Source organism: Tamandua tetradactyla, chromosome 19, assembly GCF_023851605.1.
Source record: "Tamandua tetradactyla isolate mTamTet1 chromosome 19, mTamTet1.pri, whole genome shotgun sequence".
NCBI classification, from domain to species: Eukaryota; Metazoa; Chordata; class Mammalia; order Pilosa; family Myrmecophagidae; genus Tamandua; species Tamandua tetradactyla.
Window position 1 is genome coordinate 40,473,312 of NC_135345.1, and position 18,549 is coordinate 40,491,860.

General features: G+C 39.8%; 1 protein-coding gene across 2 annotated transcripts in view; it reads right to left on the bottom strand.

Moving 5' to 3' along the window:
• Positions 1 to 6,974: 6,974 nt before the first annotated feature.
• TLR6 (toll like receptor 6) overlaps positions 6,975 to 18,549 on the bottom strand; it is a 42,606-nt gene continuing 31,031 nt past the window's right edge. For both annotated transcript variants that reach the window (XM_077136601.1, XM_077136600.1), the window contains exon 2: positions 6,975 to 16,894. In XM_077136601.1, the coding sequence (XP_076992716.1) occupies positions 14,437 to 16,827 (2,391 nt within the window). In that variant the 5' untranslated portion in view covers positions 16,828 to 16,894 and the 3' untranslated portion in view covers positions 6,975 to 14,436. The remainder of the gene's footprint in view (positions 16,895 to 18,549) is intronic.

Sequence of the window (18,549 nt, forward strand, 5' to 3'; positions counted from 1 at the left end):
CTCTCCAACATTTATAGTTTCCTGTTTAATAGCAGCCATTCTTATAGGTGTGAGTTGGGATATCAGTGTAGTCTTGATCTGCATTTCCTTTATAGCCAATGAAAGTGAACATCTCTTCATGCGCTTTTGAGTCATCTGTATTTGCTCTTCAGAAATATACCCATTCAAATCTTTAGCGCATTTTATCATTGGATTGTTTGTTCTTTTTTTTTTTTTTTGATGAAGTCTTTTGAGGTGCAGAAGCATTTTATTTTGAGGAGTTTCCATTTATCTATTTTTTTCTTTTGTTGCTTGTGCTTTGGATGTAAAGTTTAGGAAGCTAACTTCTATTACCAGGTCTTGAAGATGTTTCCCTACATTTTCTTCTAGAAGCTTTATGGTGCTAGCTCTTATATTTAGGTGTTTGATCCACTTTGAGTTAATTTTTTGGGTAGTGTGTAAGATAGGGGTCTTCTTTCATTCTTTTGACTATTGATATCCAGATCTCCCATGCCCAATTATTGAAAAGACTATTTTGTCCCAGTTCAGAGGATTTGGGGGCCTTGTCAAAAGTCAGTTGACCATACATTTGGTGGTCTATTTCTGCACTCTCAATTCAATTCCATCGGTCAATACTTCTTTCTTTTTGCCAGTACCATACTGTTTTGACCACTGTGGCTTTATAATAGGTTTTAAAGTCAAGGAGTGTTAATCCTCCCATTTCATTCTTCTTTTTTTTTAGGATGCTTTTAGCTATTTGGGGTCTCTTTCCCTTCCAGATGAATTTGGTAGTTGGCTTTTCCAAATCACCAAAGTAGGTTGTCAGATGATTTTGTGCACAATTTGATTGCACTGTGTTGACTCTGTAGATTGACATGGGGAGAATTGACATCTTAACTATATTTAGCCTTCCTATCCATGAGCAGGGAATGTCTTTTCGCCTATTTAGATCTCCTTTGATTTCTTTTAGCATGTTATGTAGTTTACTGTGTACAAGTCCTTTATATCCCTAGTTAGGTTCATCCTTAAGTACTTGATTCTTTTACTTGCGATTTTGAATGAAATTTTTTCCTTAACTGACTCCCCAGCTAGCTCATTGCTTGTGCATAGAAATGTTACTGATTTTTGCACATTAATTTTATATCCAGCCACCTTACGGAATTTATTAGCTCAAGTAACTTTGCTGTAGATTTCTCAGGATCTTCCAAGTATAATATCATATTGTCTGCGAATAATGAGGATTTTACTTCTTCCTTTCCAATTGGATGCCTTTTATTTCTTTGTCCTTCCTGATTTCCTGAGAACTTCTAGCACAATGTTGAATAATAGTGGTGACAGTGGGCATGCTTGTCTTGTACCTGATCTTAGGGAGAAGGCTTTCAGTCTCTCTCCATTGAGTACAATGCTATCGGTTTTTCATATATTCCCTTTATCATATTGAGGTAGTTACCTTTGATTCCTGTCTTTTGAAGTGTTTTTTTTTTCCTATCTTTTGGAGTGTTTTTATCAGAAAAGGGTGCTGAATTTTGTCAAATGCTTTTTCAGCATCAATCGAGATAATCATGTAATTTTTCCCTTTTGATTTGTTAGTGTGCTACATTACATTAATTAATTCTCTTTTGTTGAAGCATTCTTGCATTCCTGGTATGAACCCTACTTGGTCATGGTGTATAATTCTTTTAATGTGCTGTTGGATTCAATTTGCTAATATTTTATTGAGAATTTTTGCATCTATGTTCATTAGGGAGACCGGTCTGTAGCTTTTCTTTCTTATAGAATCTTTACCTGGTTTCGGTATTAAAATGATATTACCTTCATAAAGTTAGTTAGGTAGAGTTTCTTTTTCCTCAATTTCTTGGAAAAGTTTGAGCAGGATTGGTGTTCGTTCTTTATGGAATGTTTGATAAAATACCCCTGTGAAGCCATCTGGCCCTGGGCTTTTCTTTGTAGGAAGATTTTTGATGACTGATTGAATCTCTTTACTTGTGATTGGTTTGTTGAGATCTTCTATTTCTTCCTAAATCAGTGTAGCTTGTTTGTGTGTCTCCAGGAATTTGTCCATTTCATCTAAGTTGTCTAGTTTATTGGTTTATAGTTGTTCATAGTATCCTCTTAGGTGTTCTTTTATTTCTTCAGGGCCTGTGGTAAGCACCCCTTCTCATTTCTGATTTTGTTTATTTGCATCCTCTCTCTTTTTTTTCTTTGTCAGTCTTGCTAGTGGCCCATCAATTTTATTGATTTTCTCAAAGAACCAATTTTTGGTTTTATTGATTCTTTCTATTGTTCTTTTGTTTTCCCATTCATTTAACTCTGCTTTAATCTTTGTTATTTCTCTTCTCCTATTTGCTTTGGGGTTAGTTTGCTGTTCTTTCTCAAGTTCCCCCAGGTGTGCTGTTAAGTCCTGGATTTTTGCTCTTTTATTGTTTTTTAATATAGGCATTTAGGGCAATAAATTTCTCTCTCGGCACAGCCTTTGCCACATCCCTTAAGTTCTGATAAGTTGTATTCTTATTTTCATTTATCTCCAGATAGCTACTGATTTCTCTAGCAATTTCTTCATTGACCCACTGGTTCTTTAAAAGTGTGTTATTTAATCTCCATTTATTCGTGAATGTTCTCATTCTTCTGTGGTTATTGAGATCCAACTTCATTCCACTGTGATCAGAGAAAGTGCTTTAAATAATTTCAATGTTTTTAAATTTATGAAGACTTGTTTTGTGCCCCAGCATATGATCTATCCTGGAAAATGTTTCATGAGCACTAGAGAAGAATGTATATCCTTATGCTTTGGGGTGCAATGGCCTATATATGTCTGTTAGGTCTAATTCATTCATCAAATTATATAACTTCTCTATTTCCTTGTTGATCTTCTGTCCAGTTGTTCTATCTATAGAGGAGAGTGGTGGTCTATTGTTCCCTTCAGTTTTGCCAATGTCTGTCTCATGTACTTTGGTGCTCCTTGATTGGGAGCAAAAACATTATGATTTATGATTGTTATATCTTCTTGGTGAATTAACCCTTTAATTAGTACATAGTGTCCTTTGTCTCTTGTGATGCATTTACATTTAAATTCTATTTTTTTCCTATTAGTATAGCTATTCCTGCTTTCTTTTGGTTACAACTTGCATGGAAAATCTTTTTACATCCTTTCACTTTCAATCTATTTGTATCTTTGTGTCTAAAATGAGTCTCTTGTAAGCAGCATATAGCTGGATTATGTTTCTTAATCTGCTCTGCCAATCTTATCTTTCAATTAGTAAATTTAGTCTGTTAACATTCAAGGTTATTACTGAAAAAGTGTTTATTGATTCCATTATCTTATCTTTTTAATTTTGTTTGTTAGATCTATATATTATTTTCCCTTTTTCTCTTTGTATACTTTAAATTACCCTTAGAGGGACTCTTCAATTCTGTGCCCTCCTCCACACCTCCCTCCCTTGACTTTTTTTTTTCAGCCAGCAGAACTCGTTTTAGTATTTCTTGTAGGCCTGGTCTCTTGTTGACAAATTCTTTCAGGACTTCTTTGTCTGGGTATAGAATGCTTGGCTGGAAGTTTTTCTCTTTCAGGATCTTGAATATATCATACCACTGCTTTCTCACCTCCAGGGTGCTAGTTGAGTAGTCTGAACTCAGTCTTATTTGGTTTTCCTTGTATGTAGTAGATTGTTTTTCTCTTGCTGCTTTCAGGATTTTATGCTTCAACATTTTACAGACTGATTACTATGTGCCTTGGGGAAGGCCTATTTGTATTTATTCTGTTTGAAGTTCTTTGGGCTTCTTTGACTTATGTATTTATGTCCTTTTTGAGGGTTCGGAAGTTTTCCCCCATTATATCCTCGACTACTTTTCCTAGTCCTTTACTCCTCTTTTATCCTTTGGGACACCAATGATTCTTATATTTGTGCACTTTGTTTTGTCTATCATTTCCCTATGGTCCAATTCAATTTTTTTCCACATTTTTTTTTTTTTGCCATTTGTTGTTTTGAGTCTTTGAAGTCAATTATCTTGTCCTCTATATCACTTATTCTTTCTTCTCTCTCTTCAAATTTGGTGTTGTGCACCTGTAGTATGTTTTTTATTTGGTCAACAGAATCTTTAATTTCTGTGATATTTTCTGTTTTTCTATTTATTCTTTCAAATTCCTCTTTATGCTCTTCTATTGTCTCCTTGATCTCCTTTATGTCATTTGTTATCCCACTTATTTTATTAAGTAGAATTGTATGAACATCTTTGATTAGTTGCTCCAACGTCTGTGACTCCTCTGGTGTTGAATTTGGTCATCAGACAGGGCAATATCTGTCTGCATTGTGATATGCTTGGTGATCTTCTGCTGGCTTCGTGGCATGTAAATATCTTGATTGATTTACTTTAGAGTTTATTTCTTTCAGTAGTGTAAGGCCTTGTGTTTGTGTGATGGTTGTACAGCAGGGAGCAGGGGACAGGGTGGAGCACTCAGCACGGTGATTTGTTTCAGGGCAGGTATGGGTGCAGGTTGGGGATGTTATGCTGATGCTTGTGAATGTGGGCACCCAGCAGCTAGGGAGGATGTAAGTGTGCGGGTGCACTAGTCTGGGGGGCATAACCCTGGTGTGTGCTGGTCTAAGGCACAGGACTCTTTGTGCACATGCATAGAGCTATGACAGCAGGTCGACATTATGCCTTCATATGGATAGGGGGCAGATGTGACCCGGCTGTGTAGGTTGGCACTTTCTCAGAGCTGGGAAGTAAGGCTGAGAGTTCTGTGCATGAGTGGTTCTAGGACTGCTGTACAGTTCAGTTCCCAGAGCTGAATGACGTGATTGGGGGCCTGTGCACATGCGTGGGCCTGGGAGTGCCATAATGGATAGGCTGAGCTCAGGGAGGGTGGGGTGAAGCTATGCAACACTATGGGTGGGGGGTGGGGATAGCCTCGGTAAGGAGGTTAGTTCCTGCAACCTTTATGTGCTGGCAATAGCCTGCAGGGAGCAGGGAGGGGGAGGAAGTGATCAGGAGGGGTGTAGGTGAAGTGGGGTGGGCCGCACATGGGGTGGCGGTGGGGGGCAGGTACGTGCACTGAGGGCTGCACTGAGGGGTGGGGGCACCAGGAGCATGGCAAATGGGAGAAGGTGATGAGGTTCAGGTGTATGGAATGTGGGGTGAGTCATGGGGCTGTGCAAGTGAGGATAGTGTGCCCAAGGAACGCGGCCTGGCTTACTTCCTAGTTCTGTATTCCCGTCTGTGCAGTCTTGAGGGCTCTGAAGTTACATGCCTTTACACCAGGCTTCAGCTTTCTGCCTCTCAGTTCCTCGGCCTCTGCAACCAGGGCTGCCACATGTGGTACAGAAGGCTCTCCCAGGTCAGCTGCACTCCTGAATCGCTACCTCAGTGGCCCTCCTGTCCCTTCTATAAGTTTTCCATGGAGCAAGGCTAATCTTGAGCCACTCTAGTTGGCCATCTTCCTGGAAGAGTCCTATACAGATTCAATTTTTAAAAAATATTTATAGGGAGGAGGCAGGACAAGATGACAGCACAGTGAAGTGTGAAATTTAGTTAATTCTCTAGAGCAGTTAGTAAAAAGCCAGGAACTGTCTGGAATAACTGTTTGGGGCCCCTGTGATTGGATACACATCATATACCAGTCTGGAATGGATGGAACTTCTGTGATCTCGGGCAATACTGTAAGTCTCCCAGCCGTAGATGCTGATACCACTCCCACACTGGGACAGTGTGCTGTCTTGGAGTTAGTTCCTTGATGGAAAAAGAAACCCTCTCTACCAGGAACAGGGAAGGTAGCTCAACAAACTTCAATTGCAGAATTAACTAACAAATTCAGACTGTTATTGAAAAATTAAATGTCAATTTTTTTATTACCATAGTGCATGTTAATAGTGGGGCTTTCAGGTGTTTAGAAATTTTTTTGGTTACATTCGATGCAAAATTGTAGATGGTGTATAGCTCTAGAGTTAAATTTTAAAGGATTTTCTAATATGTATACTATCTTTTCATCTCAGACTGCTGATATACAAGCTCTGAGCACAGATAATCCTGAAGCAATAATTAAAGGAACTGGAATTTTTTTTTTTTTTTTTTTTTTGTCCCAGCAAAGAAGAGAAGGCTGGGCTGACAGAAAAAAATCAAACAGAACCTTTTGGTGTTGGGTGAGCTCAAAATACTGGAAAAGGACTGGACCCCAAGAAAAGGGGTGCATAGAGCCAGGTATCAACTCTGGACACCTGGCTCTTGATTAGCAAACCTGGGGAGCTTGGATTTATCTCTGGAAAGGATTTTTTTTCCTCCATTTTTTCATTTGTTAGTTTGTTTTTACTTCTTAACAGTCCCTTAGATAAAGCTGTGGGCATTCTCAGGCTTCTGCAGTGCCTCAGGCAAGAGAGGAATTAATGTATATCTGAGAGACAAAATAAACAGTCAGATGAAGGAGATAATTCCCTAAAGGGCATATATTTAAGTAGTCTCTGCTGGGAGCAAGGGAAGATATCTCAGCCAAGCTCCAATTGTAGTTTTAACCCCAGCCAAGAAGAGGCTGAGCTGATGGGGAAAAAAAATGAAATAAAATAAAATAGGATAAAGATGGAGGATTTTGGAGTTGGCTGAATTCAGAGCACTGGAAAGGCACTGTGCTGAAAGAAGGGGGGCACCCAGAGCCAGGTAATAACTCTGGCTACTGGCAAAACCTCAGAGAAACTGACTCTGAAAAGGGATTTCTTTTTTTATCTCTTCTTCTTTTTTTAAACTATTCTAAGTAGCTCATTAGAGAGATATTTTCAATTGTTAGTGGGACCCAGGCAAGGGATAAGTTAAGATAGGTCTGAGGGACAAAGTAATGAGAGAAGTGGGGGAGATAATTCCCAAAGGACTTATCTTAAAGTAGTCTGTACTGGGAGCAAAGGAAGGAAGTTCAGCCAAGCTCCAGTTTGGATTCAAATCCCAGAAGAGAGGAGGCAGGCTGATAGAAAAGAATAAAGTGAAATAAAATTTAAAAGAATAAAGATGGAGGATCTTGAAGTTGGCCAAGGTCAGAGTACTGGAATGGGATGGTGCTCCAGGAAAGGAGTACATAAAGCCAGGTAACAACTTGCTCTTGTCAGGTGAACCATGGGGGCTCGGGACCGGCTGTGAACAGAAATTTCTTTTTTATATTTTTTCATTTTAAAAAACATTCAAGGGTGGGCAATAGTGGCTCAGTGGCAGAGTTTATGCCTGCTGTGCCACAGACCTGAGTTTAATTTCCAGTGCCTGCCCATGTAAAAAAAAACATTCTAAGTAGCCCATTAGAGAAAACCTCGGGGATTTTCAACTGTCAGCAGGTCCCAGGCAAGGGCTGAGTTAAGACAGTTCTGAGAGATAAAACAATGAATCAAGGGCATATCTTCCCCGAAGAAAAGATGGGGCAGGGCCCAGTTCAAGTGACAGCCCTCCTTCAGAGAATTCAGGCCCCAGGATCTGGAAAACAAAAAAAAGCTAAAGCTTGTCTTCTACCTCAGACTCTGTCTCAACCATCCCCCTGGCAGAGAAGGTATGCTGAGAAGTAAATGGACTGCATAAATCATGGGGAGCTGTGGGCTGAGAGTTACCCCCTGCTGGGAAGGATGGGGGCGGGGAGGAAGCACAGAGTCTAGATGCTTCACAGGAATGTCTAACAACTAGCTGGGTCTCATCCTCAGGGAAACTTGATATTGATTACACACTACTCCTGAGGCCTGGATCTGTCTGGTCTGGAAGTCAGATTGGGGGCAACAGTATTTGGGAGACCCTCCACACAAAAAAAGGTTCTGTATAGACAGGGCAAGATCCAGAAAACAAGAGGTGAAAACTTCTGATCAGTTAAACAGAAGCTGTGCTAGAGGTCTAGAATAAGTTGATCTGAAAGCCAAGAACAGTTAGAGAACAAAGTCAATGAACTCCAGGTAAAAGAGAGAAAATGACCTCCAAAATAAGCTAATCAAGGAAATCAGATGCCTAAACACTGGTAAAAAATTATGAGTCATAGTAGGAGAAATGAAAATATGACCCAATCAAAGGATCAAACAAATATTTCAAATGAGCTACAGGAGTTGAAACAATTAATTAAAGATGTCCAAACAAATATGTAAAGCAACATCAAAAATCAAATCAAGGAGTTCAGGAAAGATTTGGCAAAAGAGATGAAGGATATAAAGAAAACATTGAGTGAACATAAACAAAACTCAAAAGTTTGAAAAAACAAATGACAGAACTTATGGAAATGAAAGCCACAATAGAAAAAATGAAAAACACAGTGGAGGGTGAGCCATGGTAGCTCAGTGGCAGAGTTCTCGTCTGCCATGCCGGAGACCCAGGTTCAATTCCTGGTGCCTGCCCATACAAACACACACACACACACAATGGAGACCTATAACAGGAGACTCGAAGAAAAAAAACAAGAAAGGATTACTGAACTAGATGACAGGAAATCTGAAATCCTACACAGAAAAATAAAAGATAGAGAAGGAATGGAAAAAATAAGCAGGGTCTCGGGGAATTGAATAAAAACATGAAGCACACAAATATATATGTTATGCATATCTCAAAAAGGAGCAGAGATGGAAAATGGGGCATACAGAATAACAGAGGAAATACTCACTGAAAATTTTCCAACTTTTATGAAAGGCATAAAATTACAGATCCAAGAAGCACAGTGTACCCCAAACAAAATAGATACAAAAGACCTACTCTAGGATACTTACTAATCAGTTTGTCAAACGTCAAAAACAAAGAGAGAATTCTGAAAACAGCAAGAGAAAATCAATCCATCACACAAGGAAAGCTCAACAGGACTATGTGAAGATTTTTCAGCAGAAACCAGGGAGGCAAGAAGACAGTGTTATGATATATTTAAGATACTGATCTAACACAGAAACTGCCAACCAAGAATTCAGTATCTGGCAAAACTGTCTATCAAAAATGAAGGAGGGTTTAAAATATTTTCAGACACTGAGAGAGTTTGTGAACAAGAGATTTGCTCTACAAAAAAATACTAAAGGGAGCACAACAGGCAGATAAGAAGAGACAGGAGAGAGATTTGGAGATGAGTGCAGAAATGCAGATTTATCGGGAAGGTAAAAAGAGAGAGGGAAAAAATAAGATATAATTGTGCCAATTTAGAGCTATTATGCACCCCACAAAAGCAATGTTTTAATTCTGATCCATTCTTGTGAGGAAAGCTTTTTTTAATACTGATTCAATATTGTGGGGGGAAATTTTTATTAGATTATCTCCAAGGAGACATGGCATGCTTAATTGTGGGTGTGATGTTTGATTAGATTGAGACGTGACTCCACCCACTCCAGGTGGGTCTTGATTAATTTAATGGAATCCTTTAAGAGAGGAAACATTTTAGAGAGAGCCAGAGCCAACAGAGAAAGCCAATGTAGACTTTTGGAGATTGAGACAGAAATAGACCAGGTGTTAATTAAAGACACAGAGAAATAGCCAGAACCTGAAGAGAAAAAATTTCCAGCCCTAGCAGATGCTAAGCTAAGACATGAAACCCAGAGGTATGTCCTGGAGCAGCAAAGTAAGGCTGACAGATGCCACGTGAGGAATTTTCACAGGAAACAGAGGCAGAAAGCAAAGAAGTCCAGGAGCAAGGGACCAGCAGATGCCAGCCACATGTCTTCTTAACTAACGGAGGTGTTCTGGATGATATAAGCCTTTCTTGAGTGAAAGTGACCTCTTGTTGGTGCCTTAATTTGGATACTTTCATAGTATTACTAAAGCAAACTTGTAACTTATTAAATTCCCTTTTTAAAAGCCATTCCATTTCTGGTATACAGGATTCCAGCAGCTTAACAAACTAATACAATGATATAGAAAATCCAAAAGACAAATTGGTAGAAAAAAGTAATGCCTTCACAGTAATAACATTCAATATTAATGGCTTAAACCCTCCAATAAAAAGTAATAGACCAGCAGAATGGATTAAAAACAGGACCCATCTATTTGCTGTCTATAAGAGGCTCATATTAGATACAAGGACACAAATAGGTTGGAAATGATAGGTTGGAAAAAGATATTTCACACAAACAACAACCAGAGAAGAGCAGGAGTAGCTATACTAATATCAGGAAAAAAATAGATTTTGAGATGAAGCACAAATAGCAAGAACAAGCTAAGCAAACTCTGGGGAAAGACCATTATTAGCAGGAGTGGAAAGTGCAAAGTTCAGGGGGTGGCAGAGGTGGGGAACCTATGCAATGCATTCAGAGAACAGCAAGTAGGCAAGTGTGGCTGGAGTGCTGTGCATAAGGAGGAGAGTGGGAAGAGAGTTAGAGGTCAATTCAGAGGGAGTGGAAGGACACTGACATTTGCATAACAGCAAAATGGGCCATGATGAGGAGCTTGACTTTTCTTCTAACTGCAAAGGGAAGTAATTAGGAGGTGTGAAGCAGGGGGATGGCCTAATATAATTTACACTTTAAAAAATCATTCTAAAAACCAAAAAGATTTAAAAAACAGAAAAATAATAAAAACAATCATTCTGATTGCTGTTTCAACAATGTGTGAGGCAAGAGTAAAAGCAAGGAGGTTACTTAGGAGGTTGTTGCATTAGGACATGGAGATAATTGTGGCTTAGCCAGGATGATGGATGCTCTGCTGCATGTCCCAAAGTGGACTGTGTACACCTTCCTCATAGTAAATAAACATAGGTAGAAAATCTGAGAAGGCTATGCCACTACCACTGTGCTGTAGATGTCTATATTCAAGAGGATAAGGACTAAGAATCTCTGTCAAAGGGATCTGAGAATACAGTGGCTTAAACAAGATGGAAGTGTATTTCTCTCTCACCAGAGGTGGGTAGTCCTCTTGGCAGGCTGGCGTGGGCAGCTCCAGATGCAGAATGAATAACATTCCCTGAACATTGGCTTCCATCTCTGGGCTCTAAATGGCTCCTCCAGTTCTTATCTCTCAGCCAGTGGAAAGCTGGGTCAAAGGAGTCCACACTCATCTTTCTTAAGAACATGGACAAGATGTGGTGTTTTAGTTTGCTAGCTGCCAGAATGCAATACACCAGAAATGGAATGGCTTTTAAAAGGAGGCATTTATTAAGTTGCTAGTTTACAGTTCAAAGGCTATGAAAATGTCTGGATTAAAGCAAGTCTATAAAAACGTCCAAATTAAGACATCAACAAGGGGTTACCTTCACTCAAGAAAGGCCAATGAAGTTCAGGGTTTCTCTCTCAACTGGAAAGGCAAATTGCAAACATGGCAATGTCTGCTAGCTTTCCTCCCCAGGCTTCTTGTTTCATGAAGCTCCGCTGGGACGTTTTCCTTCTTCATCTACAAAGGTCTCTGCCTGCATGGATTCTCTGCTTCTCATGGCTCTGTCATGGCTCTGTGACTCTGTTGCTCTCAAGACTGTCTCCAACATGTTTCCTCTTTTAAAGGATTCCAGTAAACTAATCAAGACGCATGTGGAAAGGGTGGAGTCCCATCTCCATCTAATCAAGGTTAATACCCACAATTGGGTGAGCCACACCTCATGGAGATAATCTTATCCAGTTTCCAACCCACTGTGCTGAATAGGGATCAAAATAAATATGTTGCTCCCACAAGATTGGATCAGGATTAAAACATGGCTTTTCTAGGGTACAGAATCCTTTCAAACCAACACGTGTGGCTTATAGGCCTTTTCCAGAATGTAGTTACATGTTCATATCAAGCTGCAGGAGAGGCTGGGAAATGTAGTCCCTAGCTTGGTTGTTGGTACTCTTGTAAAACTCAGGCCTTCTAATATTAAATGAGGGGAGAACAGATTTTGGTGGACAACTAGCAATCTCTGTCACAACATCTTTTAAGTCATCTGGAAGCCATCCTTCTCAGTAATGGTCATGGGACAGGTTCTCAGCAGTGATGCATATACAATCCCACTCCTTACTCCTTCACTTGCAACTCTACCCTCCAGCCCCCCACCCCCACCCCAAGGCTAATTTGTAGGGCTGGAGATATTAGTGACAGAGGAAAAATTTGGATAATTATCATCCTGCCTTTAGATTTTGTGACATCTCTGTATCCTTTAAATAAACACCTCTTTCTCAAGTTGATATCTACTACTTACCACCAGAGAATTCAAAAGAGGAAAGGGAAGACTCCAGGAGACAGAAAGCTTTACCTAAAATAGAAACTACTCTCTTTTGATCAAGGTTTCATATGTCTGTGTCAAAAATATAGATTTTATTTAATTTTATTTTACCATGTTAAAATTCTATATTCTCAATGTCAACAATATTTGGGGGAAAACATACTGATACCTGTTTAAAATATTTGATCATTTGGAATATGTGACATACTTTTTGGTTTGTGTTGATTGGTTGGTTGGTTTTGTGTGTGTGAAGATATTTTTTGTTTTATTTGGGAAACGGTTCAGAAGAGGCTATGGAAGGATTTACCATTTGGGAAAAGCTTATGAAGGAAAATAAATGTTCTGCAGAGAAAGAAGGGCTAAAGCAGACAGAAGATGATTAGAAGATGAAATCATATATCATAAAAGCTTTCTTTACAATTATTAATTATGCAATTTATTTATTGAATAAACTTAATTCAGAAGGAAAGGGATTTATTTTTCTCTAAATACTGCCTTAGAACCAGATTCTGGTGGATATCCCTTTATCACTCTTGAATATTGGGATGATCTCATAGATTTTAGTGACAGGACAAATCAGGCATTAAAACACCCAGGCCAGTTCAATTTACCATCAAATTCATCTAATTCAAAACTTCTGCTCTGCCCCAACTTAGGCCTAATTTGGAGTGAAAGAGAGAAAGAATATAGCCAGTTTCTTTGCTCTTCCTTCATCTCCTCTTTCTTCTCTATAATCTGGATATTCCCAGACCACTGCAAAAGCAGGGGGGATTAGACAACGAGGGGCAAATCTCCATGCATTTCACTATTGAATAAGTCAGATGGGTTATCATGGCCCTCTATCCTGTTATGACAAAGCCCAAATGTTGGCTCTTTCATGGGATGAATCTGTGATCCACCCTAAGGTTCATATCCACATTGCACAGTTTCTTAATGCCAACTGCAGACTCGACTGGCTGACATCCTGTAGCTTTCCTTCCCAACATACTTCCTCACCCTGACCCCATGACTTCTTATTACTATAGTCCCTTTGTACAACAGGCTGGCCATTGGATGGTCCCATCAGGAAAACTCAAACTCAACCAGCTTCCCATGCTCAACAAGACATGCAGGAAATCCATGTATTTTGCCATTCTTATTGGAGGCACAGGCTGCAGTCACTGCTGCCATTTTCTCCTCATCCTGTCATTTTGGTTTGCCCAAGCCAGTTCTCTCACCTGCTAAATTCTCCAGGTGAGAAGCATTCATCCATTCATTCAACAATATTTATCAAGCTCCTATACTTGCCAAGCACTATTTATCAGTCTCTAGGTTCATCATGACCACCACACCCTACACTCCAGGGATACTCTTAAAGCTCTACCAAGAGCTCTCTCATCATATATTGTTTGCTTCCCTGGACCTATATATTCCTGTTACTCTAAAAGATTTCAAACAGGGATTGGGATGCCAGACTATTCTTCTTACTAGTAACTTAATCCCCACTGTTTAGCTCTGGAAGAAATCCAAAACAATCTCCTCACAGGACTAGAACCTCTACTCAAGGACATTTTGAAGCTAGTATTTTCTTTTTTGGTCTGGACATGGTTAATATGGATTGATAGTGGCAGGGCCCTTTATTCTATCTTTTAGTAGGTTAGCATAACTATGTCTAGACCTATGTATAAGATATGGGATCACTTACTGCCTTTATTAGCATGAGGCTTTAGCCAAAATTCTAAGACAACCAGAAAGGTCCCATTCAATATCCAGTTACAAATGAATTTGGCTCTGGGTTTCTGTGGCAACCAGTTTCTATTTCCCTTTATATACATAGATTATTATGCCAAGAATCCCATTGGTCAATTGCATATTTCTGTAGTAGTGTCAAAAATTTAATAAACTACTATTCAAATATGAAGCAAATACTTTTTTTATTTTCTATTAATGATTTGATTTTTCCAAGCCCCAAAGTGAATGATGACGTTCACCCAGAGGCCAATGTGGACCATTCCAAGGATCCATGCATACAATTCTGAGAGTGACTCTTCCATTTTTGCCATGAAAGTGATAGAACCCTGCATTCGAACAGAATGCATTTGGGAAAACAGAAGGGAAGGTAAAGGTCCTTTATGACTGAGAATTTACTCAAAAGAGACTATTTCAATATGAAAAAGAATGTTTAAATGGGGAGAAACAGAGCTATCTCCAATTGGCAAGTTTGAGCATGACCTCACCTCTGAGCCTAACTCTTCAGCTAAGCTGAACCACAGTTATCACTGTCTTTCTTGAAGGCACCATGCAGACAATAACTTAAAACCAAAATGTTCATAAAATTCAAGTTAAAGATACTTTAAATTCAGTTGACTTTTTTAACTTTTTTAAGTTTTCACATCATCATTTTCAGTAACTAGTGTTAATTTCATATTAAAAGCAGCTCTAATGTTAGCCCAAAAGAGTCCACATTTGCTCTTCTCAGTGGGCCATTCCAAGTAAGTCCGCTGTGCCATGAGAGCCCTCAGCTTGTGGTACTTGCTGGGAATGATGTTCTGTGGAATGGGTTCGAGCAAGATGAGGATTAATTTATCAGACCCTTCATGAAAGAGATTGTGGTGGGCAAAGTAGAGTTCATAATGGCACCACTCACTCTGGACAAAGTTGGGAGACAAAACAAAAATGGACTTGTAACTCTTCTCAATACAATTTATGATATTTTCAATGATGCTCTTGCCAGGTACAAAGTTTCTCTCATGAAGGCAAATATGGATATCTTCTTTTTCTAAGTGAGGTACCAGTTCATTCCTTACCCAGGCAGAATCATGCTCACTGTATGAAATAAAAGCATGGAAGTGGAAAGTTCTTTGGAGTTCTTCTAAGGGTGTGTTCCTAGCCCTGCGTCGGGTCTGGGTCCACTGGCACACCATCCTAAGATACCAGGGCAGATCCAAGTAGATGCAGAAGAAGGTCACAGTAACAACCAACACTAGCATGGCAGCCCCAATGGTGACAATCAGCAGAGATGTGCTGCAGGATAATTGAGATATGTGAAAGTCTTGAAGTGGGGTTCCCTTATAGCTTTCTGGGTAGTCACATTTATAAGAATCAGGCCAGTCCTCAACCACTTCACTGGCTACTTGGCCTATATTTTTGATAAATTCTCTTAGTTCACACGTACATTGGAATGGATTGTTTCCTGCTCTTATGGTTCTAATCTTCTGGCAACTGGTGAAGAAATCAGCTGATGGGTGGGGGATTAAATTATGGTCAATGATCAACACAGAAAGACTGCTAAAGGTACCACATCCAGGAAGGTCAATTAAATAATTGAAAGCAATATTGAGTTCTTGCAAAGCATCTAGTTTCATAATTTGTTTAGGAATGCTCTTTATTCTGTTATTGCATAGATCAAGTACCTTGACCTTGGGAGGCAGACATCTGAAAACGGAGTCAGTAAGTACATTTGAAGATAAATTTAACAATACTATACTCCCAACCCAAATGCAATTTCCCTCATGTCTATTAAATTCCAAAGAATTCCAGCTAACATCCAGTATTTCCAAAGATGGCATATCCTTAGTCATGAGACCGACCTTAAAAAGGTCTTTTAACCCATTCTTTTGTAAGATAAGCGTCTCCAATCTAACTAAAGTGGAACAATTTTCAAAAACACTATCTGTGATAACATTCTGGGTAAAGTTCAAAAACTTAAACGTGCTTGGTGTCTTTGGACAAAGCATGTGTATGAAAGTTGTATCTGCTATGGTTAACATCATAATGTTCATCTCAGAAAACACTGTGTATAATACTGTCTGTGAAAAAAGAAAAACTCTTTTTGTAACATGTTCAATTTTCAATGCTTTCAGTGCAGTTTTATAATAAACAAAATCTTCTTCATTGATGTCTTCAACTATTGTTAAATTGTAAATATTGAGATATTCTACAGGTTTGGTCCAAATGAATTGAAAAACTCTAACCAAGCATTTCCAAGTTGTTTCCATATGATTCAGGGTAAAATTCAGTAAGCTTGGACCTCTGGTGAGTTTTGATATAAATTTCAATAAAATGTGACAGTTCTTATCATTCAACTTAATATTAGTCAGTTCTAAGCACCCTAAAGTGTTAACTGATATGGTTACTTGGACAGAGAATAAACTACTTGGATGAAAAACAAGGTGAAGTTTCTTTGTATTCAGAATTTGAAGACTTTCTGTCTCATTTTTTTTCACATAGTAATTTTCTAAATCCAGAAGGATGCAATTTAGATGCAGATGAGCAATTGGCAGTAGATCTAATTGTTGGAATTTAGTACCACTTAATCCCAAGAAATCCAATTGGGTTAAATTGCCAAATTCCCTACAGATGGGCAGGGCATCAAAGTCATTGAATGAGAGATCTAAATGCTTGAGGTTCACAAAAGGGTGGCAGGACATCTTCCACAACTGATTGTGAGACAAATCCAAATATTCCAAATCCTTGTTAAACTTGAAAACACTTAAATCAAGGAGCTGGATTCTATTGTGGGAAAGTATCAAAACTTTCAGTGCTGACAGAAAGCTGATGTCAGTGATATGTAGCTCAGATATGTAGTTTTGAGACAAATCTAAGACTTTGGTTTTTGGTGGCAGATCTTTCGGAACATGAGTAAGGCCTGTTTTTGACACATCTATTGCAAATTCATTTTCTTCAGAGAACTGGATTATGAATCCAACTATTAAGGTTACAATGCAAACAAAACGAAGGTTTCTTCTAATAGGTTCTTTGTCTTCAGTCATGATGTTGCACTTGGTATCCTGAAAGATTATTTTTCTTCTTCAGAGCATCTTGGTATCAATCCAAATTCTAGAAATATAATATATATTAAGCTGTATTAAAATGGGATAATTACTCTCAAACCTCCACTTACTAAACATAATCTCAATGATTCTTCATTCACTATCAGAATCATATCCCTATAGATTCAAGTGCTTTTTCCCTTAGTTATGCAGCTTGCTGGTGCTACGTGGGAAATATTTGCCTTGTTCAAAAGAATTGTGGTTGAGTGTTCTGACCTGTTTGGTGGCTTCCCAAGGGATCAACTCAGGGGCTTGCCTTTATTTCACCCACCTCAGACCTTTCTCAGAGCTGGAACAGCATCCTGGGTGCATTTGTCTAAAGCCTTTATACGAGAATATGCAAACCTTAACTACCTGGGGCAAAGGATAACAGTTGGGCAAGCAGCAGACATAATGAAAAGTCTGGGAAGGAAGAGGCTGAGAAAAATACACATGAGGAAACAAAGGTTTGAAAACCTCCTGCATATTCCAGGAAATCTAGAAGGCCACCTACATGCCCATGGCTATACACATACTCAAATAAGACCTGAGAAGAGTTTAAGCTTTCACCTTTGGCTGACCTTTAGGCTCCATGCAAGCAAGAAGTGATTGTAAATGGCCTGGCTAAGCACTGAAGAAATGCCTCAGAACAGAGCGATCTGCAAAGACTAGGAGAGGTTTGTTGTTGTTTGCTCCAAGCATTACTGTCAAACCACAAGTTAACCACAAAACTGAAAAAGCAAGAGACTTCAGTGGCCACACACACCAAAGTATAAAGACTTTTCAAAAATAATTTAGAAAAGTCAAACAAGCTAAACTATGACTTATAGCAAAAGGCAGCAATAAACCCTGGGGAAGAGGAGAATCTATACCACATAAGGAGGCCCTGCTTGAAAAAGCAGAAGAATTGAGATGCAGAGAACCGGAAACTATCCAGCAAGTGCAAATAGCCTAATGGGCCCCCCTTTCCAAACATAGGCCTGGAGTCATCAGGAGTGCATGGACAGAGAGATGGGGACTAGGAGGTAAGCTAAGCCATGTTCCTAGACCAGGCTACCCTCACATGCACTCTCCCCACACCACAACTTCCCCCACACCCCACACCAGAACCCTATCACCCACTCTGCCACCGTGCCCCAAGAACCCCTGCCCCTACCCTCCTCCCCATGCATCCCAGCCCCATACCCCCACCTACACACACACATAAGCCTGTCCCAGCCCAATCCATCTCTACACGCAAGGGCCCTCTCACCCCACCCTCCAGACCTGCATACCCCTGTCCAGCCCCTGACCCCTCTTCCCTCCACTCCCCGCCTCCAGCCCACTGCAAGCAGTCACCTGTGCATCAGGATGCAGGTACTCACCTTCATGCCCAGGCCACATACATACCCAGCCCACACAGTCAATCAATCCCACCTGGCCACCCTGAGCTCTGTGTGGACGCACATCAGCATCTGGCCCCCAGCTGCTTGTGTGCACATGCACCCACTCACATCATGCCCCCTCAGCTCTGGGCAAGCACTGACCTGTGCACTGGGCCATACCTTCCCCCAATCCATACAGACACAATCCTACCCCTCTGCCCCTGAGCTCTGTACATGTGCATACCAGGGAACTGCCCCCCCAGACCCATGCACTTGCACAGCCAAATTCTCCCTACCAGGCACTAACGTATCTGTGCAC